At 38.6% G+C, this 27,392-nt stretch overlaps 1 protein-coding gene across 4 annotated transcripts in view; it reads right to left on the bottom strand.

Annotated features, from left to right (window-relative positions):
- ANKRD44 (ankyrin repeat domain 44) overlaps nt 1–27,392 on the bottom strand; it is a 324,166-nt gene that overhangs the window by 81,800 nt on the left and 214,974 nt on the right. For 2 of the 4 annotated variants that reach the window (XM_032755076.2, XM_032755079.2), the window contains exons 11-16: nt 22,832–22,914; nt 21,596–21,713; nt 19,556–19,624; nt 16,230–16,370; nt 14,506–14,586; nt 11,539–11,650 (exon numbers count right to left, since the gene is read on the bottom strand). In XM_032755076.2, the coding sequence (XP_032610967.1) occupies nt 11,539–11,650; nt 14,506–14,586; nt 16,230–16,370; nt 19,556–19,624; nt 21,596–21,713; nt 22,832–22,914 (604 nt within the window). The remainder of the gene's footprint in view (nt 1–11,538; nt 11,651–14,505; nt 14,587–16,229; nt 16,371–19,555; nt 19,625–21,595; nt 21,714–22,831; nt 22,915–27,392) is intronic. The other 2 variants (XM_032755077.2, XM_032755080.2) reach the window with 1 other exon arrangement.

Here is a 27,392-nt window from a genome sequence, read left to right as displayed (position 1 = left end):
GAATCCATGAATAGACCAATAACAGGCTCTGAAATCAAGGCAATAATAGCCTACCAACCAAAAAAAGTCCAGGACCACATGGATTCACAGCTGAATTCTACCAGAGGTACAAGGAGGAGCTAGTACCATTCCTTCTGAAACTATTCCAATCAACAGAAAAAGAAGGAATCCTCCGTAACTCATTTTATGAGGCCAGCATCATCCTGATACTAAAGCCTGGCAGAGACACAACAAAAAAAGAGAATTTTAGACCAATATCCCTGAGGAATGTCAATGTAAAAATCCTCAATAAAACACTGGCAAACCGAATCCAGCAGCACATCAAAAAGCTTATTCACCGTGATCAAGTGGGCTTCATCTCTGGGATGCAAGGCTGGTTCAACATACCAAATCAATAAACGTAATCTAGCATATAAACAGAACTAAACACAAAAACCACATGATTATCTCAATAAATGCAGAAATGGCCTTTGACAAAATTCAACAGCCCTTCATGCTAAAAACTCTCAATAAATTAGGTATTGATGGGACATATCTCAAAATATTAAGAGCTATTTATGACAAAGACACAGCCAATATCATACTGAATGGGCAAAAACTGGAAGCATTCCCTTTGAAAACTGGCACAAGACAGGGATGCCCTCTCTCACCACTCCTATCCAACACAGTGTTGGAAGTTCTGGCCAGGGCAATCAGGCAGGAGAAAGAAATAAAGGGTATTCAATTCGGAAAAGAGGAAGTCAAATTGTCCCTGTTTGCAGATGACATGATTGTATATTTAGAAAACCCCATCGGCTCAGCCCAAAATCTCCTTAAGCTGATAAGCAACTTCAGCAAAGTCTCAGGATACAAAATCAATGTGCAAAATTCACAAGCATTCTTATACACCAATAACAGACAAACAGAGAGCCAAATCATGAGTGAACTCCCATTCACAATTGCTTCAAAGAGAATAAAATACCTAGGAATCCAACTTACAAGGGATGTGAAGGACATCTTCAAGGAGAACTACAAACCACTGCTCAAGGAAATAAAAGAGGACACAAACAGATGGAAGAGCATTCCATGCTCATGGATAGGAAGAATCAATATCATGAAAATGGCCATACTACCCAAGGTAATTTATAGATTCAATGCCATCCCCATCAAGCTACCAATGACTTTCTTCACAAAATTGGAAAAAACTACTTTAAAGTTCATATGGAACCAAAACAGAGCCCGCATAACCTACAGAATGGGAGAAAAATTTTGCAATCTACTCATCTGACAAAAGGGCTAATATCCAGAATCTACAAAGAACTCAAACAAACTTACAAGAAAAAAACAACTCCATCAAAAAGCGGGCAAAGGATATGAACAGACACTTCTCAAAAGAAGACATTTATGCAGCCAAAAAACACATGAAAAAATGCTCATCATCACTGGCCATCAGAGAAATGCAAATCAAAACCACAATGAGATACCATCTCACACCAGTTAGTATGGCAATCATTAAAAAGTCAGGAAACAGCAGGTGCTGGAGAGGATGTGGAGAAATAAGAACACTTTTACACTGCTGGTGGGACTGTAAACTAGTTCAACCATTGTGGAAGACAGTGTGGCGATTCCTCAAGGATCTAGACCTAGAAATACCATTTGACCTAGTCATCCCATTACTGGGTATATATCCAAAGGATTATAAATCATGCTGCTATAAAGACACATGCACACATATGTTTATTGTGGCACTATGCACAATAGCAAAGACTTGGAACCAACCCAAATGTCCATCAATGATAGACTGGATTCAGAAAATGTGGTACATATACACCATGGAATACTATGCAGCCATAAAAATGGAAGAGTTCATGTCCTTTGTAGGGACATGAATGAAGCTGGAAACCATCATTCTCAGCAAACTATTGCAAGGACAAAAAAACCAAACACCGCATATTCTCACTCATAGGTGGGAATTGAACAATGAGAAAACTTGGACACAGGAAGGGGAACATCACACTGGGGGCCTGTTGTGGGGTGGGGGGAGGGGGGAGGGATAGCATTAGGAGATATACCTAACGTAAATGATGAGTTAATGGGTGCAGCACACCAACATGGCACATGTATACGTATGTAACAAACCTGCACATTGTGCACACGTACCCTAGAACTTACAGTATAATAAAAAAAATTTTGACCTTCTCTTTGCTGAATTGCTTTTCCACCTTTGTTAAAAATCAGTTGGGCATATTTTTGTGGGTATATGTCTAAGCTGTCTATTCTGTTCCATTGTGCCTATCACTCTGCCAGTACTTCACAGTCTTGATTACTGGGTAAGATATTAACAAGACTGTCAGGTACTGACACAGTAGTATAAAATATATATTATATATTCAAGCTATATAATAATTCTTGAAGTTAGGTAGACTGATTTTTCCCAAGTTGTTCTTTTTCAAAATTGTGTTAGCTTTCTAGTTCTTTTGCTATTCCATATAAATTTTAGAAAAATCTTTCATTTGTCTATGAAAACCTTGCTAGAATTTTGATAAGAATTGTGTTAAACCTACGGATTAATTTGGCATCTTTACTATATTGAGTCTTCTAATCCATGAATACAGAATGTCTCTCCTTTTTTTTCAGATCTTTGATTTCTTTCATCAGCATTTTGTGGTTTCAACACATGTCTTTTGGATCTAGGACTAAGCACAGAGTTCTTGACAGCAATTTTTTGGGGCAGTTGAAAATACTATTGTACTTTTAATTTTGGTATCTACATATTCATTCCTAGTACACAGAAATGCAATTGATTTTTTGTATGTTTATCTCATATCTTGTGACCTTGATGAACTCACTTATGACTTCTAGGATTTTTTGGTTGATTACTGGGGATCTTCTATGTAGACCATAATGTCATCTGCAAATAGGAACAGTTTTGTTTATTCCTTTCTGATCTGTACACTTTTTATTTCCTTTTCTTGCCTAATTGCTCTGGCTAGAACTTTCAGCACAATGTTGAATAGGAGTGGTATATAAGAAGACATCCTTGCCTTAGTCTTTTAAGTAAATTGGCTGTTCTTTATCAAGTTGTTACATGCTCTTTATCAAGTTGAGGAAGTTCCCCTCTATCTAATTTTTCTAGGAGAGTTTTTTTTGTTGTTGTTGTTGCTTGTTTTATTGTCTTAAATAAGTGTTCAATGTTGTCAAAAGTGTTTTCTGCATTGGTTGATATAAATCTGATTTTTCTTCTTTAGCCTATTAATAGTGAATTACACTGACTGATTTTCAAATATTGAAACAGACTTGCATCCCTGTAATAAATTCCATTAGTCATGGTATATAATTCTCTGTATGTATCACTGAATTCTATTTGGTAATTTGTAAAGATTTTTGCATTCATGTTCATGAAAGACATTGCGCTGGCTCTTGCTCTCTCTCTCTCTCTCTCTCTCTCTGTGTGTGTGTGTGTGTGTGTGTGTGTGTGTGTCTTTGGTACTTAATATCAAGGTATTACCTTTATAAATGAATTGGAAAGTATTCTCTTGTATTCTATTTTCCAGAAAAGATTGTGTAGAATTATGTTAATTCTTTAAGTATTTGGTAGAATTCTCCAGTGAAATCATCCATGCCTGGAAATTTCTTTAGGGGAAGTTTTAAAATTTAATTTTCTGAAAAGTTAAAGGGCTATTCAAATGATCTACTTCATATGGGTAAATGGTGGTAGTTTGTGTTTTTCAATGAATGAGTCTATTTTATCAAGTTGTCAAATTAATGTATGTAGAGTTATTCATAATATTCCTTTATCCTTTTAATATCTGCAAGATATATGGGGACATCCCCTATTTCATTCCTAATATTGGTAATTTATGTTTTCTCTCTCTTTTTCTTAGCTACAGGTTTGTCAATGTTACTGATTTTTCAAAGAATCAGATTTTTGTTTCATTGAATTTCTTCACCGGTTTTCAATTTCATTTATTTCTGCCTCCATCTTTATATCAATTTCCTGCTTATTTTGAGTTTAATTTGCTCTCTCCAGATTCTTGAAGTAGAAGCTTAGATTACTGACTTGAGACTTTCCTCTTTTCTGATGTAACCATTTCGTGCTAAAAATTTCTTTCTCAGCATAATTTAGCTGAGTCCCCAAATTTCACTTTGTTGTACTTTCATTTTCATTCAGTCCAAGATATTTTTTGAATTTCTCTTGAGGCTTTCCTTTTAACTCATGAATTATTTACAAGTCTGGTTTTAATTTCCTAGTGTTGGAGATTTTCCTGGTATCTTTCTGTTATTGATTTCTAGTTTTATTCCATTATGGCTAAAAAACACGCTGTATATGATTTCAATTCTTTTATGTTTTTTGAATTTTGTTTTATGGTTCAAGATATTGTTTATCTTGCTGAATATTCATGGGCACTTGAACTAAATATGTATTCTCATGTTGCTGGGTAGGGTGTTCTTATTGTTGATCAGATCCTCTTGGTTGATTATGTTACTGAGTTTTTCTATATACTTGACAATTTTCAGTCTCATTGTTCTACCAATTGTTGAGAGAGAGGTGCTAAAGTCTCCCACTGTAATTGTGTATTTCTGTTTGTCTTTTCAATTCTAACAGCTTTTGCTTCACATATATCGTAGCTCTGTTGTTTGGGGCACACACATTTAGGACACTCTCCTTGAGTGGGGTTCCAACCCTTACTAGGCTGCCTTCCTGACTTCCCTCCTGCAGCCTCAGTGCCTTCCTGCTCTGCTCAGGCTTGCCTAGTGGGTTTGTGACTGACAGGGAGGGAGGGAGGGAGGGATGGAGGGAGGAAAGCAGGAAGGAAAGAAGGAAGGAAGGAAGGAAGGAAGGAAGGAAGGAAGGAAGGAAGGAAGAAGGAAGGAAGGAAGGAAGGAAGGAAGGAAGGAAGGAAGGAAGGAAGGAAGGAAGGAAGGGGAAGAAAGGAGGAGGGAGGGTAGGGGGAGGAAAGGAGGGTGGGCCAGATTAACTTATTTTTTTGGTTGACTTTTAAACTGCCTTCTCTTTAAAACAAAAAATTTTCCTTTTCTGACATCACTGAGTCCTTAGAAGTTTCCACATCAGAAGCAGTAATTCCTGTTTCTTGAAGCTCTTAGTGCTCCCCATCCATCTGGAAGAAATTACAGATAAATGTGTGCACATATGTGTATGTGTGTGTATGTGATGTCTTTATACCAGTTTGACATTTTAGTATAGGTTTTTATTGAAGAAGAAAACATGGAGGACCAATTGCAATAAAATGAGCTGGTATTGGAAAGTAATCAAATCTAAAGAAAAGTCCAGGCCACAGAAAGGGAAATTTTCATTTCTTTTCTCACCTGCCATCTTCTATGAAATACCTTCCTAACAAACATGACAGTTGCTATATACTTAAAAATTAGCATTGATGTTTTATCACTAAATAAAGCTTAGTCACTCATAATGTATTTCACTTGTTCAACAACTTTTGGCACCTGATAAGTGCCTGACAGTATTAGAACCTAATACCTTATAAGTTGATATTTAAATTTGCAAATGTTTAAAGGATAATAGTTTATTTTTCCTTAGAGCTCAGCAATAATTTTTTTCCTGAAACAATGACTAAGTTTGTAGCTATTTACTGAACCAGTGAGTCACGGATATAATCAAATAATACATTTATTCTCTTTTTCCCTATACTAGGTCCGATCTCCTTTATGAGGTTACTTCTTTTCCTGACACTTTATGCAAAATCTCCAACAAATAATAAAGAGTTCTCTAGGCACTTTAGTTTAAAACATAACTTCATGTCAGCAATTCAATACATCTGTTCCAGTGTGACAATCATAGACTCCTAACATTGTTTAACTTATTAAAACTCCTTCCCACCTTCCTCTAAAGACTGAAGTGGGTAACAAGACATGGCTGACTTCTCTGTTCCCCAACCTAGGGCTTCTCCTCCTCCTCATCTGCCTCTGCCTCCTCCAGGTCTAAAGGGGATAGGGAAAGGAAGACACATTAGGAGCAGGGACAATGGTCTGACTGGCACCTTTCTGGCAGTGATGTCTTCTGACCTGGTCAGATGTTTACAATTGTCCCTCTCTTAGATGCTGAATTAGGTTCTCCACCATCACTGGGGTGTCTCACCTGCAGTTCCCTCTGCCTGGGTGAATGGACCTTCCTGCTGGTAACTTATATTCCCCTCTCCACACTAGGAATCCTGGGTCTCCTGACTCTTCCAGGCAGCCCTCTTGAGTGGGATCAAGGAGAACCCCAGGCTAGCTCTGGCCCTTGGCTCACATTTGAGCATTGGGAAATATATACTTTGACCCATCATTGCTGAGAGTGGAGTGATTTCTCAAACACAGGCTTCTTCTTATTTAGGTGCCTGGCCAGCAAGTTCTGGTCAGAGCCACTTAGTCTTCAGATTTATCATATACCAGTCTGGCATGCTCCCTAAATTGTGTGGGACACAAATAAGATATCTAAGCAATCTCCCTGAAGCTTCCCTCCCTTAAGGTTGGGGTCAAGAGAAGGCATTCTATCTCCTCCACTATGAGGGGTGGTAGAATTCACAGTAGAGCTAGCTCCAAAGAAGCCTTCTCTCTAATCTCTAACTTCTTGTTCTTTCCAACTATGACTTTAGAAATGGGGAAGGGGGCCATGGGTTGAAGCACCAGTATCTCACTTTGAAATGTGGAGGTAATGGCCCCAGTGTCCTAGGCCCTCAACTGAAGGCAAAACTGAAATGTTCTATTTTAACACATCCTGTTGAATTGTTCTTTCATCAGCTGCCAAATTCATTCATGGTAAAGCCCCCAAAATTTTTTCTGCCACATTACAACAAAAATGGAACATCTTATCATAAAACATTGTCTATTCTACTGTTTTGAATATAGATTTACATCCACATTCTAACTCAAAATTTGTGAACTTATATTCATATCTGAGAGGATGCCAGTGGTATCAAAATAGCCATGCTCACCCCCACCCTCGCCCTTAATGAGAGTTCCTCATAGGATTTTTTATGTTTCTCTCCAACTGAATTAAATAGAAGAAAACACAAGACCAGCATTGTTGAGGTTTCCAGAGAACACCGCCCCTTGGCAGGCTGCCTGCTGGGAGGTCAGGCACAACCCAAGTCCTTCTTTTAGCAGGACCTCTGGGGAGAGAAAACAGTCATCAGAGACTTGTTTGGGGCTGGGGTTCAAATTTAAAGATTTTTCATTTTCTTGTCCTTAGAAACTCAGTAGTTTTCCTTTTTTTAAATGCTTTTCTCCACCTGCTTTCTTAGTCTTGAGAGCCTTAATGAGACATTGCCAATGTAAGTCCCTATTATTTTTCTAAGAGATGGGGTCTTTTTCTGTCACCCAGGCTGGACTGCAGTGGTGCAATCATAGGTCACTGAAACCTCAAACTCCTGGGCTCAAGCAATGTTCATGCCTCCTGAGTAACTAGGACTACAAGTGCACATCACATCACCATACCTGGCTAATTTAAAAAATATTTTTGTAGAGACAAGGTCTTGCTATGTTGCCCAGGTTGGTCTTGAATTCCTGGACTCAAGCAATCCTCCCACCTCAGCCTCCCAAAGTGGTGGGATTATAAGCTGTGAGCCACTGCACCTGGCCATAAGTCTATCTTATACAGACACATATATTTATTCAGAGCCAGGTGGTAATGGTTTTCTAAAGTCCTGTGATAAACACAAGAAACAACCTAAAACATTGAGTCATTTATTTGAAAGCAGCATAATTTTAGTGTTGAGTTGCCCAAGACACAGTTGCTTTCAGTCTTTCTTTGGAGAATCCCAGAAGCTCCTAGAATACATAAGTAGGGGCGTTTGTCACCCCTACTTATTCTCACAGTTGAAGTTCAAGTTCATTCCTATCATTGAACAGGGGAGAAGATTCAGAGAAGCAGCCAAATTCCAAGTGATTTGAAAAAATCTCAGCCGGAATGTAATCGGAGGCCTAGAGTTTTCAATCGCTCTAAGTTTTGTAGACAATTTATATAATTACATTGGCACACACATTTTTCCATTTCAATAAAAAAGTCTCAAAGATCTTTATGTTCATGGACAAATCTTTAATATTGTAAAAAATCTATAATAAACCAATATAAACTCAAAAATTCCAAATAGGGGCCTGATTCCTTGATTTTTCTTTTCAGAGCCAGTAAGAATACATTTCAGATAGAGGAAAAGGGAGGCCTGGAACTTTCCTTTGCCAATTCCCTTCCTCCACCCAAACATACATTATACTCAGACACAAGAAGCTTTATTAGCCAAGTCTCCCCCACTTTGCTTTGATATTTTGAGCTCAACTGAATATGACTGATCACAGCTCTCTGTACATGTTTGTGGGCAGATTTTTGCTTGCACACATAGTACAAACGTCTTTGATCAAGACCAGCTGAGAACACTGACCTACGTAGGTAGACTTGGCAGACTTCTCAACCTTGGCTATTTCTATCAAGGCTAAGGGGTTCATACTACTTTTTAGAAGACTTTTTTCCTCATGGAACTAATTAAATATAAGTCTGTATAACAGAAGTAAAGCTAAAACAACTATAATAATTTCTGTTTCTTTTTGATTAGAACAAAACGGACTGAACACAAAGTAGTTTATAAATTCTATGCTTACGATCACAGACAGGAGCCACAAACCATGAATGCCAAAGTAAATGCAGACCAAGCTGAGTGTCAGAGTCAAAGAAAATATACATCAAATTTAATGATACATATTTAATGATATGTATAATCACAGTAATTGCTTGAGTAGATGGGAGGAGGCGCCAAAGACACATTTCATCAGCCTCACAAATCAGCTGGTCTAGATGGCCCCCTATCTTCTTTGATCCTACTCCAGCGCCCAGAGGACAAAGTCCCTGGACTGGTAGTGAAGGCCAGAGGACCACACATACTCATTTACTCTCTCCAGTCCCTCCACAGGCCAGAAGCATAGGCTGGGATGGTGGAGTCAAAAAAAGATCTCCTTGCACAATTCCTGCTCAGAGGCTCAAATAACCTATGAAGAGCTACCAGATGTGTGTCTCTTCATCAACATAACTCTATCACAAAGTACAGAGTCAGGGACAATTTGTTAAAAGGATGACCCCTGCGAAGACGGCTGTTTGTGTTGGGAGATGAGGAAGAAGATTGGCATGGCAATGTGAAAATCTTAGAAATTTACCTTCTAGTGCATATAAGTTAATTGGTTTGTTTTCCTAACATCTAGTACCCAAGGAAATTGGAGTTTTAAAGACTGTTAAGATATTGGGTTCCTACAGAAAGAGGGAAAATATATGAGAAAAAGCATCCCCCTCAAAACCCCACTTCTTCATTTAATACTTGTTTCGCGGTTTTTAAAAAAACTTTTAGGTTCAGGGGTACATGTGCAGGTTTGCTATATAGGTAAATTTGTGCCATGGGGGTTTGCTGTACAGATCGTTTTGCCACCCAGGTACTAAGCCTCTTAACAAACAGTTATTTTTTCTTATTCTCTCCCTCCTCCCATCCTCCACCCTTAAGTAGGCCCCAGTGTCTGTTGATCCCCTCTTTGTGTCCATGTGTTCTCATCATTTAGCTCCCACTTATAAGTGAGAACATGCAGTATTTGGTTTCTTGCTCCTGTGTTTGTTTGCTAAAGATTATGTCCTCCAGCTGTATCCATGTTCCTACAAAGGACATGATCTAGTTCTTTTTTATAGCTGCATAGTATTCCATGGTATATATATACTATACTGTCTTTATCCAGTCTACTGTTGATGGGAATTTAGGTTGATTCCATGTCTTTGCTATTGTAAATAATGCTGCAATGAATATATATATGCATGTATCTTTACGGTTAGAATGACTTATATTCCTTTGGGTATACACCCAGTGGTGGGATTGCTGGGTTGAATGGTAGTTTTGCTTTTAGGTCTTTGAGGAATTTCCACAGTGCCTTCCACAATGGCTAAACTAATTTACACTCCCACCAACAGTGTATAAACATTCCCTTTTCTCCACAACCTGGCCAGCATCTGTTATTTTTTGACTTTTTATTAATAGCCATTCTGACCGGTATGAGATGGTACCTCATTATGATTTTGATTTGCATTTCTCTAATGATCACTGATGCTGAGCTTTTTTTCATATGCTTATGGCCACACATATGTTTTCTTTTGAAATTCACTTAACACTTGTATCAAAGACAGGCCCTATTCCCTCTCCCCTCCTTTCAGAACCCTTTCCTCCTGTCTTATCTCCTGTTCTAATCCATCCACAGTTAGGTGAGCCAGCAGTGGGGATAAGATACCTGCAAAGGCCTGATTTGTGGTTCCACTCCTAGGGGAAAGTCCAGGATTGTTTTCAGGGTTGTGTTTTGTTTTGATTGGGAGGGGGTGGAGCATAAGAATGTTTTTAGCCTACTTAGGATCTTTGCTTTGTACGAACTATACCCCAGAGGAATTTTGGGATGCATTCCAAAATAGGAATACATAAAACTTTCTGTCCAACTAAAATCATTCAGGAAAATGAGAGGAGAACTTTCATCCTGTGTTACAAATGACTGACTGAGGTTTCTTTCCTGAAAGCAAACAATAGTAACACTTCTACCAATTATATTGATAATCCGGTCTGTTCGACTGACAGTGTAAATTAAGATCAATTAACACCTCTTCCTAACTATTTTTCAATGTTTTATAATTGTCATGAATAGTCATCTCTTTGTAAATTACACAGGGCCAATGTTGATCTAATCAAAGGGGGGTAATTTCATTATCAGACAAAATTTGTGAAACCTTCTTATGGACAGAAAAACCTCTTACTTGAATAACAGAAATAATGGTACCAAAATGGTCTTCCTGAAAAAATGAAGATATTGCATGCAATATGTTATTTCTATACAAAGAAGGTGTTAGGATAATTATCCTGAGTTTCTAGACTATGAAGGATTAAAGATAACTCACAAAAGTACTATAGAACAGCACACATTATTAAGACTATAATAACAAACTGTATAATAAAAGTTTGTTTTATCATGACAATTATGACATGGTTTTCATAGAGAAAACCAATTAAAGACAGCTGTGTCTTAAGTATATTTTGGAAGGCAGGCCCATAATACGTAGTGACAGTAGAAAGCCTTCACTCTGCCACTGATTCACACACACACACACACACACACACACAGGCATGCACATTTTGTGAGGAGCATTTCTTATATGGGATCTAAACACAAAGCCATATTTGCTAATAGGTCTATACCAACTCCCATGGCAATGCTGGTGTTAGGAGGCAGAAATGGTACTGCCTTATATCAATGGCTACCATGCTTTTGTGCTGTGCTTAAAAGCCTTGGGTGGTGGTGGGGCTCTAACCTGCAATGAAGGCAGCATGGTGCGATAGAAAAAACACTTTTTGAAATCAGAATTCATGAAATCCCGATTCACAGACCCACTTTTTACGCAAACCAGAGCTACAACTCTGGAAAAAACAGTTAATGCCTCTGTGATTTGGGGTGTGTGTGTGTGTGGGTGTGGGTGTGGGTCTGTGTGTGTGGGTGTGTGTGTGTGTGTGTTAGAGAAAACAGAACAAAACAACTCACCAATTCCAGACACTGCCTGTGCCCATAGGCGGCAGCATAATGTATGCTATTGTAACCTTCCTTGTCCCGGATAGATGGATTTGCATCATTTTGAAGCAGAAACTCTAGACATCTGTAAGTATAAAGATGAAGTGTTATTTTAGAAAACATCTCTGGACTGAAAAAGATAATTTATTTAAATCCTACTATTTGAACGTTCCATGAAGTACTTTATGAGTTTGTTTCTTTAAAAATCCTACAGCAATGGAGTTTTATGTGTTGAAAATTGTGTGTGTGTGTGTGTGTGGTTTTCTGTAGCTATCTTTATTTGAGCTTAATATAGCCACTCTAGAATTCAGGAAAAGCTTTAGGAAAAAGAGGGTAACTATGATTTTTTTCTCCTCATCTTCAGGTAAGAACATTTGTTATCAAGATTACTGAATAGCAAGTTTTGGAGCTCCATGTTCAACAAAGTCTCAATAAAGAAGTGGTCAGTATCAGGGCAAGTAACAGGGCAAACTCAAGAGGGAGGGGTTTACTCTTAACCTCACCATAAAATCAAAGGTTAGAAAATGAAAGTTAAGAAGAGTAAGAAAAAAATAAGAATAGCCTGAACAATAAAAAGATTAAAGGAATGGGTAAGCACTTTTAAAGAACAAAGAATTAACTTCATAACCACATATGCATAAAGAGGCTTAAATTTCACCATTAGGAATATAGACCTGAAAAAAAAATGTTTAAAGCCTTTTCAGGCTGAGTTGTAATTTTTCTGAAAAAGCCACGGTCTTTGGAATGCTTAGAGGAAGGAGCACGGCTCCACCTTCACTGAAGAGCCCAAAACTCTAGTTCACAAGTACCCAGGGAACTCTAGTTCATAAGTACCCTGTTCATAAGTACCCTGTTCTGCTCAGGGCCTACTGCAAACGCTCCAGTCCTGCTGGGAAAGAGGGAGTCACTAGTCAGGAAGCGCTGCTTCATAGCATCAGCATTATCCCTGTGACAGCGGGACAAACATGTCCTTTACAAGACCAAGCTGATTCAATTTCATACTCAAATTAAAATGTTAAGATTCTAAATATCAACCCACACATTAAATAAGACCTTCCAATAAAAAATTTCTATAGTTTACCCAAAAACTTTTAAATGGCATTTACCTATCTTTTGGTATAAGGCAAAATGAAAAAAGTCAATTACACATAGGGAAATTAAAACAGACACTTCAATTTCTAGAAAAACTGATGAAAGCCATACATTTTTAAAAAACCAAATACCCACATGTCAATAATAAATCAATCTATTCTTAGAGTTTTGCTATTATTCTCTCTTCAATCATTTGCACCTTATAAGGAAGGAAGTTCTTTTTTATTTTGGTAATTAAATGCCCATGGAAAGGATCCCAGTTATGACTCACTGTAAATTGAATTTGACTCTTTAAATGAAATCACTCAATAGGAACAACATGCTAGTGAACACACAATTCCCAATTTCTGAATGGATTATATCCTAAAAATCAGTTGATAAATTGAATTTGTAATATAGCCAAACTATATATACTAACAACAGTATTATTATAATAAAAGTAATGTAGAATTTGGATATTCTCCACATTGTTTGTAAGGAAAACATGAATTCCGTGTTTTCACTGGGAATGCCTATTTTTTTTCTCTTCCCAGGGCCTAGTAATTTTGGCAATTAAGATGCAAAGCCAACAGATGCACATGAGGTCAGAGGCGTATCGGCATACAGGGAGTGGCCTCCCTTTGCATAGAAGAACTCTCAGGCAGCTGGTTCCCCCTGCTCCCTACCTTTCTTGTCCCCTCCCTCTCCATCAGCTTGTCTGGCTGAGGGCAAGCTTGCAGTTCCCTGTAAAAGGAAGCATTTGCTGTGGTGGCTTAAGATGCTACAGTCTTTTAATATTGTTATTTTAAATTTGGGGGTATTAAAGCAAAACTCTGGTCATTCTACTTTATTCACTGCTGGATTTCCTGTCCCCATCCCAATTACCATCAAAGTTAGGTCCCACAAGCTGCATTGGAGCCACACTCTCTAACTACCTTTCCACAACAGTCTGGGCATGGGAGGAGCACAGTGTAGGGTGGGAAAACCCCGGAGTAGACACAGGCATTCAGGCCACAGAAAAACTGGCTCCTCTAACAATGGAAGAATAAATAAGTTAACAATGATGTGCCTGAGACTCATAGAGCACCATATCCACTGGATTCCACAGGGGTGAGGCACAAGGTGTGAGTACCAATTCGTTTGTTTGTTCATTTACTCAACAGTTATTGAACACTGACTATGTGCTAGGCACTGCACTGAGCACTGTAAGCTTCTCACTGTGACCTGTGGTGCAGAAAGGACTCTCAGAGGACGAAGCTGTAGAGGTTCCCGTGCACCTACAGCCCTGAATGATGGCAGGCACTCCCACCCCTGCCAGAGCAAAGAGCTACGTCTCTGTTAGAAGCCAGGGAGAGGCAGGTGGGATGAGGGGCCCAGGAGCAGCCTTTTGCAGGAGCAAGAGGCTCTTCCTAAATTGATGCGCATGTGGGCTGGGGGTGAGGGGAAAGCACAAATGGTTATTTCACACCAAAGTATTAAGACCTTTTAAAATGGAATCTGCTAAATAGATGTCCCCAGGTCATAGGAGCAGAGCCTAAGGCTCTGAGAGAAGGCTTCGTTTGTCTTCCTTGGTACATGATGCATCGCAGTCAGAAATGATATTTAAGACACCAGGTCCTAAAAACTGCTGACCAATCACAATGGTGGCTGAAGCAAAGCTTACAATTTTAGAAAGTTCCCTGTGTGAAAATAGCAGAATTGAAGGCTGTATTCAAAGAATAGTTTCTTCCCCATTAAAGGCAAGCCCATATCACTTCCTCAAGATCCCAAGTGAAACCCCAAAATAGCAAGGCAGTCAACGTGGCAACTCAGAGAAGCAGAAGAAGCGTCAGAAATGGCACCTTGTTCTTAAGCTGAGAAGAAACTTACAGTGTGGCTTCCTTTTCCTTCAGCTCCCTGGCTCTTTCAAGTTCTTCTGAATTTTCATGGGCATTTCCTAAGATAGTCTTACTTCTCAGCATAAAGGATAGAAAAAAAATTGCAATTAATTTTTTAAATGGCAAAGCTGTTAATGGTTTTGGTGCAATTTATATCTCAATGATTTTTACCCCAACCCAAAAGAAGTAAGCACCACTGATTTTCACTGAAGATATACATGGTTCTCTCCAAAGCCCTCCAGTAAATCTATTCTCTCCCAAGGATCCAACTGAGAATATGATTTCTTAAAACTTCCACTTAAGTATCAGCAATTAAGGTAACAATCAAGTTGCCCACCCTTCCGTAAACATCCTAAACTTCCCAAGTAAAGAAGTGAGTTAGCTAAAACTTCTCTGACTCCTACCACATTCCCTGCTGCCTGCTTGCCAGCTCAGCATCTCATTTGTCCAGAAATGGGGTCCTATTCACCCTTCATCTGCCAGAACAATTCTTCATCACCCAGAATTCCTTTTCCAGCTCTTAATGGATGAAGTATATTGTTTCCCCACCCTTTTCACCACCCCCAATCTATTCCAAGTGAATCGCCTGGAGCTTGGCACATAGTAGATGCTCAATAAATGTTTGTTAAGCAATGTCTGTTTATAACCTGCATGCCTAAGGGATCAGAATGCTACATCTGATATTACTATTTCAATTTATTATATAACTATGAAGAGGAAACAAGCAGTATTTTTCAAACTATGGATCATAAGCCATTACTGAATTGTGAAATCGACTTAGTGGGTTATAGTCTGCAAGACTTTTTATCTAATGAAATAGAGAATATGTCAGAATGCATCACACATGGTAAAAGTAAATATGATTTTATGAAAACTTTATTTCCACTTTACATACTATATAAACTATATATATGTGAATGTGCATATGGGGTCATGACTGTAAGATGTTACTTCTCACTGTGGGTCACCATTTAAAAGCCATTGCTCTACAAGAGAAGCAATTACCACTGACCCAGAATCAATTCCACAGCACAAGGCAGCAAATAATTCAATAGTTCTTCAAATAAGGTCACCAAAAAGTATTCCTATGAAGGAAGCCCTTCCTTAAGCTTCTAACAACAATTTCATCAACTGTGGGCATCTCCCCCACCTTTTTCCCTTTAACTAGTTCGCTTATTTCTGTTTTCTATTCCTACCCACCTAGAATCCAAACATGCCCTGAGCAACCAACTTCCTCTCCTCTAGCTCCTGAAAGAGCATTCATACCCAGATTTGGAGCAATGGTGCCTAGTTTACATGTACTAATGCTGAATTTAAAGGCTGTTGGGATTATGCATGGGCGGATGTTTTTGACATATGACATATATATTAGCAAATGTAAGTTTTATAGCAAATGAAGCATTTAAGTGGTGATGATGAAAACTATGGTATATGTCAAAATAAATTACAACAGATTTTGAATGAACCATAAACCTGAGCTTGACAGCTCTACTTGGGATTCACCCAAAGAACAGAGAAGTAATTGTGCAGTGACAGGTAATAATCAAACATAAATTGACCAGAACAGGAAAGCCCAGGTTTGGAATGAAACAAATCTAACTCTTCTGGGTTAGTCTAACTCTTTTTCCATTAGGCAGTATGAAGAAAACTTAGCAATCCTTCCCCACCACTCCCCAACCCTGTTCCCAGAGGAAGCATGAGCAAGGCTGTTTTTACTTTCTATCCATGTCTGACGCAGCGGCATAATGCAAAGCTGTGCGTCCCCAGTCATCTGTTTCATTAACGTTGGCCCCTGTGGTCACTAATGTCTCAATACAGTGGAAATGACAATTCGCAGCTGCATAGTGCAAAGGGGTCCTGAAAAACAAACAGCAATTTATTACTTCATTCAGTCTGGAAAACAGGCCCGTTGTTGGCACTAGCACTGGCAGCAGTATGCCTAGGGCGTGGAAAGCTCTTGGACTCTCACAGTGTGTGGAGGCCAAAGTCATGCCTTCCTTCAACTATACAAGTTAGGTATCCCTTATCTGAAATGCTTGGAACTAGAAGTGTTTTGGATGGTTGAGCATCTTTTATTCAAAAATCCAAAATTCAAAATGTTCCAATGTGCATTTCCTTCGAACATTATGTCAGTGTCCCAAACGTTTCAGATTTTGCAGCATTTCAGAGTTTGGATTTTCAGATGAGGGGTGCTTAACCTGTATAAACTGGAAGTGAGGCTACAAAGACAGTGGCTTCAAACAAGGCCATCTACCATGGATCTGTCCTTTCTTTTCCTTCCTAGAGCCTATCCTAGTTCAGGTCTATGTTATTGCTTTTTTGGATCATTGCAAGCCCATCCTATTGGCTTCCTTAGCTCTAACCAAGTGTCCATAATTTCTAGTTAATGTAAATGAAGAATTTTTTTAAGGTGCAATACCCACATATAACAATCATGTTCTAAAACCTTTGGTTCTCTCTACTAACCAAAGACTTGATTCCTCAGCCTAGAATTGAAGACTTTCCAAAACTGGTCCCAATCTCCTTTGATGGGGTATCTCTCTCCCCTAGATGTACCCATTAGGATAACCAAACTGGATGACTTGAGGCTTTCTGGATCATGTCCATACTTCCCCCCACCTTTGTCCAGGTTGGTTTACCCCCAGGAGTGCCCATTCACGAATCACTTCCACCCATCAAAACCCCACTCATCGTCTTGTCCCAGGGTCTAGTTCTCTTTAGTTTGTCTGAGATGGCTTAGCTACTCTCTGGGTCTCTCTTGAGTTCTCATCACATATTGCCTTGATTTTAGCACTGGTGTATTGTCTCATCCTCCCCACTGAACTGCAAGCTCCTTGAGGGTAGGGATGTTGGTTAATGGGAAGAACAATGCAGAATCCGAATCCGAATCAGAAGCCCTGGGTTCTGGCATTGGCAGATGTGCAAGCTGGCCTAAATCACATCCCCTCTCTGGGTCTTGACTTCTTCACCCTTACTTCAATAAGAACTTTTGAGCTACTGTGACCTACCTAAGGTCCTTCTAGGTCTAAAATTCTGTGTATATGTGTAAATCATTTAGTTTCTCTCTCATTAGTTGATTTTTCTCCTCTTTAGTTCAAAAAAAAGAAATTTTAAATATTTTATCTATTGGATTGCATATGTTTTAATTAGACTGAAAATTATCAGGTAACAACCTCATGACAGAGCCCAAAGATAAAGGCTCTAAGGTCCTTCTAGGTCTAAAATTCTGTGTACATGTATAAATCACTTAGTTTCTTTGGGCTCATCTTTCTCATCTATTAAAAGGGGTAACAGAATCCCCACATACCTCATAGAGTTAGTGTCAGAAAACACAAGCACCTTGTAAAGGGCAAGACTACAGAAATCTAAAGTAATTTGCTGTACATTACTTATTTTTAGCTCTCAGTTGTTCAGCAGTTTTTCTGGTATGACCAGCCGATAGTCAAAGAATAATAAACAGATGATCAGTTTTCAAGTATAATTATTTCATATTTTATAGTCAACTTATGGGCTCTCTCACTAGTTGATTTTTCTCCTCTTTAGTTCAAAAGAAAGAAATTTTAAATATTTTACATATTGGAATGCATATGTTTTAATTAGACTGAAAATCACTACGTAAGAACCTCACGATGGGGCCCAAAGATAGAGAGAAAATGATACCCAGTTCTTGTCCTGAGGAGGCTCACAGTCAGGTGGGGATGTCAGAGACATGTGAACCAGAGCAACTCCATCTTGAATAAGGGCTGGGTAAAACGAGGCTGAGACCTACTGGGCTGCATTCCCCGATGCTTAGGCATTCTAAGTCATAACATAAGACAAGAGGTCGGCACAAGATACAGGTCATGAAGACCTTGCTGATGAAACAGGTTGCAGTAAAAAAGCCAGTCAAAACCCACCAAAACCAAGAAGGCAACAGGAGTGACCTCTGGTCATCCTCACTGCTACACTCCCACCAGCCCCATGACAGTTTACAAATGCCATGGCAACATCAGGAAGTTACCCTATACGGTCTAAAAAGGGGAGGCATGAATAATGCACCCCTTGTTTAGCATATAATCAAGAAATAACTATAAAAATGGGCCACCAGCAGCCCTTGGAGCTACTCTGTCTATGGAGTAGCCATTCTTTTACTTCTTTACTTTCTTAATAAACTTGCTTTCACTTTACTCTACGGACTCGCCCTGAATTCTTTCTTGAGCAAGATCCAAGAACCCTCTCTTGGGGTCTGGATGGGGACCCCTTTCCCATAACAGGGAGAGAGACAACGAGTCAGAGTCCATAAGAACAGTGTGAGGTACTCTGCAGTCATGAAGGATTAGGGTGCTAGGGGAGCAGAGAAGAGGGGCATGCCATCGGTGCACAAGGAGGTGTCACTGACATGAATCTGAAAGGGCAGGTAGGAGTTGCCTTAGACAAGTTGGTAAGAGGAGAAATTTGCGGCAACCCCAGAGAAGGAGGGTACATGTAGAAAGGAAGGGTAAAGAGATACAATGGGAAAAAAAATTATGTATATACATGAAAAATACATATCCATGTACCAGCTAGCATCATGGCATCATTTACTTACATAAAGGACCATTAAGGTAAGAAGAGTTCTATGACCCATTGGTGGTGTGTGTGCACTTAATGTTTAAAACGTGTACTTAATGTTTTAAACATGTCTGAAAATTCATCCCAAGATGAAATGTTCAATACATATAATAAAATATTCTGGATCTTATGACTAGGACTTATGTGTTCCACTCTGCTAGAAACAGAATTTTCCAAACTATATCCATGTAGGAGTTTTGTTTTGTCTTTTAACTGAAAAAAAAGGGAGACAATTGGCACATCTAAACAGCAGCTGTGAGTGGAGATGCTTTCTTTGTGGCTTGTTATTTGCTTTGTTGGCAATCTCTATGAGAAGGGACTTCCTTCCAAGGAGGATGGAATCCCCCCAGATAACTTCCCGGTTTACCATTTCAACATAACTTGATTACTACATAGACCACTCCCAGTTCCTCTTATTTAAGCATTTGAAGCACAACTCTCTGATTACATACCTCCCACACTTGTCCTTTTTATGGAAATCTGCTCCGCTGCTCTGCAAGAGTTTTATACATTCCACATTACTAGAAAGACAGGGAAAACATCATTAAGATGGAAGAGATCAATTACTGGCCTATCTTCAGCAAGAGCTATTTTCTGCAGAGTACAGGACCAGATGAAAAGATAGTTCCTGGTCTAAATTCTGCTAATAAAAACCTGAACATATGAGAGTAATGACATATTGTAAGGATCTAAAGTTCCTATGATTCCTTTTTCAAAGCTAATAAATCAATAGATTAAAGAGCTTGGTGGAACATTTTTAATTCCATGACGAAGAAATTTAATGATTATTACATGATTAAACCCTCCAGTGATGGTTTCATCATTTATCCTAAAATTCTTTTTCAAAACCATCAAGAGTTTATGAAACAACCACTTAAACCTATAATAATTTCATGTCACCTTTAAACAATGAGCCAGAGTGGATGGGCGTTACCATCTATCACAGCAGAATGAATTCACCATGATAACCACTTTCAACCCAGATACTCCTTAATAGAAAATAAAACAACTATATTTCCCTGTCTTTGTAATTTATGCAAATAAATGTGCAGAACCAAGGCTGAAAATGATGTCATGGAGCACAGTGATCTTCTATAGCTTCTTTATCATTTGCAGAAGCAATAAATCATATTTAGTAGAGAGAAAAGGACCCATCAAAGTGATTTTTCCTATTAAAGGGCATGTAGCTAAACAGTAATTCTAATAGGAATTTCAGACATGAATCTGGAATTGTATGTTGTCACTTTCTGTACAGGTCTGATATTTTTTAAATGTGAGCATGAAAAAGAGACAATTGTCCATCATTGTTCTAAACTTAGGATGCTAGAAGTGGCCTGGAATTACTAGTATAATTTAAATAAGAAAAATGATCTCAATGATAAACCTGAGCAGGGCTCTCCTCACCCCACACCCACCCTTTACAGCCACCTTCTCAGAGAAATAGCTCTTTCAATCATAACATATAAGAACTTTTTAAAATAAGTATGTGTTGGTGTAGCATGCCAGCTGATATAAAGCACCTGTCTCTTACTGAATGATGCCAAAGGATCAAGGGCAGTGGCAGATCCAACTTTTGTGGCTCATGAAGCTCATACAATTTGGGGGCTGAGGTAGGGGGAAGGGGTCTTTTTAAAAAATAATACAAAATTATGAATACAAATCTAGTTATAAGAATTCAGAAGGGACTCATGTAAATAAGGAGCCCTAAAGTGTCACCATTTATCCACCTCTGATAAATAGGAAATGCCTTTGGTAATATACAAATGACAAATGGAGAAGCATTGCTGTTCCTTAAGGACCAGGAAACTGATTAAGAACCAATATCTTCCCCAAACAAGGTCATCCAAGAGATGCCATGTTTTGTCAATGTGTGGTCACATATATCAATGACAAATTGATCAGAGCTTCAATCTTACCACTGGTAGGTGAAAAGAAAGTAGCTGATGAAAAATTCTCTTTACAACTTTAAAAAAAGGTAAGGATTAAATCACTTCTTGCCTGTCTTTTGGGTTTTCTTGACCTATGTTCACATTTAATCATTAAAAGACTAAAAATTAGATTTGAAACAAGGACAAAAATGTCTATAAAGGAACATAAATTAATTCAATCTTGGATTCTCTTGATTATCATCCACATAACAGCAACAAAAGAGGAAAAACCTAGGAATAAAATTCAAATTATTTTCTTTTAGTGTATGGGGTAACAGATATGTATTCTATAGCCTAAAAATCTATAATTTAAAAAAAGAAAAGAAAGAAAAGAGAAAGAAGAAAACAAAAGAAGAACTATTTGCTATTTGAGATGGGCTAATAATTTTTCTTTGGTGAAACAAAATGCTCATGATGTGGAAATATAACATAGGGATATCTGATAATTGGTAGAAATGATTCTTATTTTACTAAGGAAATTGCCTTTGATTCACAGACAACTTAAGTCAATAAAGATGAATTAGTAATTAACTCATAAATTAACTAGAATTGCTAACTACTCACCCTCCTGCAGCAGCAGCATGAAGGCACGTTCTTCCAAATTTATCTGGGGTGTCTATTTCAAAGCCTGCAGACAGCACGTGCTCATTACTAAACAAGGATACTATGCTATACTTTTGTCCTAGTTAAACCACAAGAAACATTGCAGAGACAGAAAAATCAGTTAGTAGAAAAACCAGAATGCAAGCAATTGTAGTCAGAAAGAGGTTGTCATGGAAACGAATGGTAACTGCTCAAGCTTGGCAATTTTATAAGAAGAACCGTGAAGTCAAGAAGGATTTATTTTCACATTCAGCCCTGGGTGAACCACAGCCCCATTTTTTAATCCCAGGATAGAAATTTATGAAACCAATTTGAGATAAGTAGGGCAATCGACAGGCAGATAGAACTCATGGACAAAACATAGAGGCAAAGGAATAAACTTAGCATGCTGGAACAGATATTTTCTGAAGTGTATTTCAACCTTTCAGTTGGTTTAAGAGTTGGGAAACATGCTTGCATGCAGGGGTTATTTTTTAAACATGCCAACAGCAGTGAAAGCAGAATCAGCCATGGGTAAAGTACTTAAAGGAAAAAAAAAATGCCTCTGGGATATCTCATGAATTAATTCATAAACAATCCTTGCCTTGCAGACCTCTACCACTTTTGAAAGCCCAGGAATTTCTTAATATATGACAGTTGGCAGAGGTAGTGATAAGAAAGATTAGCAAAGCTCCAAACCAGAAACAATCTCTTGGCTCCAAATAGTCTCATATTTTAAAAATTGAAATTAAACCTAGTTGGAGGAAATCAGCCACAGTGATTTTTCAGTGCCCAGGGAGTGGGAAAGTAACATGACATTCTCTACCACCAGATGTAGGGTACTTGGCCTTTTTCCTTTGTTGAAAAATATTAAATGCTAAACCATCATTTTAAACCTCAAAGACTTTTCCTTCTGTGACGTAACCTTTCTATAAACTCTGGCCATCCCTGCCTCTTTCCACCCTGGAACACCCAAGCTTTAACTTGAAAAACAGGCAAGACTCTCATTCTGGGGCAGGAATAATGACATTCAAACAGCTTTAACACCAAGGATTGTTGGGAGCTGTCACATGCAGTTAACTGAGGAATACAACTCATCCTGACAAGTCAGGTAATGACATGAAGCACAGGCAGCCACTCACTCTGACCAGACACCTGAAGCCATTGACTCACGTACAGGACACATTAAGCCTCATCTCTGCTAACAGATTTACTTACCCGATGATAACAACTTTCTGCAGCAGTCAGAGTGAGCATTTAGGGCAGCTAAATGTAAAGGGAACATGCTATGGATTCCACACCTGAGGAGTAAGAAAACAGAGCAGCTCACGGCAACAGATCTCAAGATACATGTGGAAGGTCAATTACCTTCCTAGATTGTCTGATGAAAATTAACAACACCTTGTGTACAGAGTCTTGGCAGAAATAATTCGGTAATTCTTCCATTCAATAAATAATTATGCAATCAGTTTCTACCTTAAAATAATAAATGCCTGAATCAAAACCATAATTAAAAGCCCATTACCACAGGAATGTATATTTTTAAGAAAATCTGTTTCACATAAAGCATGACTCTTTAAATTTAATTTCCCTGTCATTTTCTTTCAGCTTGGTGATTGTATGTCTCATTCTCTCATTCATCTATTCAAGACTTTCTAAGCATCATAGACTATGCTAAGGGCTGGAGATAACAATACTGAGCAAAACAAACTCAAGTTTGAAAAGCAACCTGTTTCCTTTCTTTTTTTTCTTTTTACTTTTTTTTTTTTTTTTTTTTGAGACAGAGTCTCACCTGTCACCCAGGCTGGAGTGTAGTGGTGCTGATACAATGATAGAGGCAGGGGGCAGAGAAATTCTAGGCAGAAAAGGGCAGGTTCTGAGCAAAACCCCACTCTCAAGCTGAAAAGCCTGAAACTGTGCCCCAAAGTGGGAACTTATATCCCTGTTTTCCCACTCAAATGTTGCCTTTTCCTAAACCACCCATGGCCCTCCCCCACCAAATCATGTGCCTATAAAAACCCCAGACTCAGCTAGTAGACAGGATGACGGCTGAACATCAGAGAGAAGCAGCCTGATTTCAGAGAGACAGTTTGATGGCATAACTTCAGAGGAGAATATGGCCAGAGACAGCTGGACTTCAGGGGAAGATTATCTACCCATCCCATCCCCTTTTCAGCTCCCCTTCTCGCTGAGAGCCACTTTCATTGGCAATAAAATCCCCTGCATTTACCATCCTTCAATTTGTTCATGAGACCTCATTTTTCCTGGATGCCAAACAAGAGCTCAGGAGCCACAAGTGCAGATATAAAAGGCTGTCACACTGGCCCTCTGCCCTCGCTGGCGGAGGGCAGCTGCCTCATGCAAAAAGGCAAAGGGCCCACTGAGCTGTTAACACTTAAGCCAACCATGGATGACAGACTTCAAAGCGCACTATAACATGCCCTCAGGGGCCTTTGGGAGTTGCAGGCACCCCTGCCTGGATGCTGCTGCAGGGCCTGCACAGAGTTCACTCCTGCCAGTGCCAAAGTAGCCAGCTGGTTCCAGCACTCACCCACCCCAGTTCCCATGCTCATTCGCTCACGCGTTCCTTCCAGCGAGGAGTTGAGAGTGGCAGGCTGAGTAAACAAGGTACCCCTGGTCGCAAGTCCCACAAAGGGGTCAGGGAAATGTCCTGCTTCAGTGTAATCACAGTTCACTGCAGCTTTGACCTCCCTGGGCTCAGGTGATCCTTCCACTTCAGCCTCTTGAATAGCTCGGACCACCAGAGGCGCACATCACTATACCCAGCTAATTTTTTGGTGTATTTTGTAGAGACAGGGTTTTGCCATGTTGTCCAGGCTGGTCTCAAACTCCTGGACTCAAGCAATCCACCTACCTTGGCCTCCCAAAGTGCTATGATTATAAGCATGAGCCACCACTCTCAGCCCTTGTTTTATTTCTTGATTTGATAAACAAATATTATTGTTGTATTATGTCCCAAGCACTTTGCTAGGAGTTAATAATGGCTATATTGTTGAAAATAAAGTTTTGGATGAGAATAAAAACTAATGTTTGCCTTTTGCTGATCAACCTTCATCTTCCTAATAGATTTTTATGTTGCACATTAACCCGCAGCACAATACCAGTCACAAAAACACAATTGGGGGTAATAAACATTACTTTGCATATATTTCATAAACCTAGTAGTATTAAAGAGAGAATCTAGAAAAGGACTTTATAGACCGACCCCCACTAAGACACAGTCAACAGGATGACCCCTTAATGGACAGACAGCCTTCTGATGGCAGCACTTTTTGCCTTCGGGATTAAATCCTCCTCCTCTTCCCTACTACATCTTCTTCAACAAGGACCCAAAGCCATGTGCTGAATTGTGGCTCATAACAAACAGCATCACCAGGTGGCTCCTGTGTACTTATAAGCATCTATAATGTTAGTGACCACGTCTCGTAACATCTCATTTTAATCAAATAATACATTTCAGCCTTTTAAAATCTTCTGCATAATACAAGCAAGTATGGGACTGTATCTGTTTATACCCTGCAGCATTAATTACCTAAGTCTCCTCTCTGGCACAAAGTGGCCCATTTTCAGACTCCGTGCTTTATAAAGAAACACTATGATTTGAATTTGTTAAGCTTTGGGTACATACATTTTATTTACCATCTCAAAAGTTATTATGATGATGTGTGTGTGACTGTGTAAAAGGATATACACATTCACAGACATTTCATGGTATTCAGGGTTTTGCAAAATTCAATTCTGTCGGCAATTAACCACTGTTTTCTTTTTCCATAATAGCTTCTTCCTATTTAACAGTGGTTTTGTTCGGTCTTCCCTCTGTTTGTTTTCCTTTCCCTATATGGAGATTCCAGCCCAGTGTGTGTAATAGCTGGCATCCATCAAGTGATGCAATTTGCTCATCTTCCAGGCAGCATCATGTGGAGAAGAACTGCTTATAATTGCCTCTCTCATCATTTACCAAAAAAATTTCTGAAATGCAATTGCATCAGTGATGACCTTGATGCTCGTGAAAGGGGAGAGGGAGTTGGGGGATAGGAGAGAAGCTTTTCTGCTTATGCTATTATTTATGTTGTTCCCTCTTGATTCAAGAGAGACATTCTATTTTTTTCAATGTGTAACATGTTTTAAAACCTCCTTATTAAATGGAACTTAAAGCTAATGTGATTTTACCTAATCATTTTATTTGTTTTGAGAATTTAAGACAAAACTATGTGATTAAATATATCTGGACATTTAGAAGAGGAAAATGGATAGAATATTTTCATTCCTGAAAGAATGTGCCTGGAATCAAGGACTGGATTTCTCAAGATTTCTTTGAGCCTTCCTCATTCTTTAAATACATACATACAAACACACACACACACAAATATGTTCATATACACCCATAAATAAAAATATATATACACATAATATATATACAATATAGTTTATAAAGTTCCATATATATCTTTATGTAAAATAATACAAGCAAATGAATTTGAGGAAATAGCATCAAACTCTATAAGAAACCAATTGGGAAAAACAAAAAGTATAAGTAATACTATAACAGCAACAATATGATATATTCCATAAACCTCATTATCAATATTTCCAATCAATCTTGCCACTTAAAACCCATCTTTGTATAATTCATCAAACTCTACATTTGCTGATTTTTTTTTTCACTGCTCCTTACAAACCTGAGAAGATGAGAGAGATATAACTACTCTAATTTAAAAGGTCTAGTAAAATTTCTGTTTGATATATATTTTTTACTCCACAGTGAATAAAAAGTTACTACTTCAGTGCAGGATTTGAAAATAGATTTGTGTAGACTCAAATACTATTGGCATTTGCACTTGCATATGAAACTATGGTTCAAATAGTAAAACTAAGTTTCAAGTCAAGATTGGAAAGAAAAGAAAAGCAGAATTCAGTGTCCCTGAATCAATTCAGAAATGATTTATATATTTCAAAATAAAATTATTACCTTATTTTTATAAAATAAGACTTCTCACAAAGGAAGGATTCTAAAACCTTTAGGAGGAAAATTAGGACTTGGCTGTCTTAGCCAATTAAGAAGCATCACTCTTACTTCATCAGGTATACATCAAGGAAGATCAATAATGAAGGTGCCAAATCACACTAAAGTTAACAATGCATAAGTTACAGGAAAGAGGAGACCAATTCCGTTAAATTGCCACATTTATTTGACCAGTCATTGAGTTAATGGAACACATTTATATAAGCTAGCTCTAATTTAGCTGTTAGTTGGCATCTCCTACCCAGTTATTTCAGAATAAATGAGGTCTGCAGGCCTGTCTTGCAGAGAGCTATTAGAGGTGAAGAAAGAGCCTTCACACGATTAGAATTTGGGGTCTTTGAAGCTTTCCCCTTGGTATCAGGGAGACGTGGCTGCCCTCCCTACATCCAGTCTTTTCTAGAGCCTTCTCTTTAGGCCATGTGGGTAAAGAATACATGATTCAAGTGACAGTCAGAAACTTGGGGTTTAAGTCCTCATTTTGCCACTTGCTATCTACTTCACCTTTGGCAAGTGCATAATAGTTCCCTCCTCAGGAAAATAAGACAATTACAGTGACTCTATTATGGAGTAACTGTAAGGACCCATTGAGATAATGTTCATGTAGTGCTAAAATGGAGCATCACACACATGGAAATCCTTTACCATACATGTTAGTATGATTGTTGCCCTTGCAATTCATATAAACTTAATTGGTAATCAGCAGTACATGAGTTTTGAAGTTGTAATCAGGTTGTA

Source organism: Hylobates moloch, unplaced genomic scaffold, assembly GCF_009828535.3.
Source record: "Hylobates moloch isolate HMO894 unplaced genomic scaffold, HMol_V3 SCAFFOLD_1, whole genome shotgun sequence".
Lineage (NCBI taxonomy): Eukaryota > Metazoa > Chordata > Mammalia > Primates > Hylobatidae > Hylobates > Hylobates moloch.
Note: the sequence above shows the minus strand (reverse complement) of the source record. Positions and strands in the feature narration are given on the sequence as shown.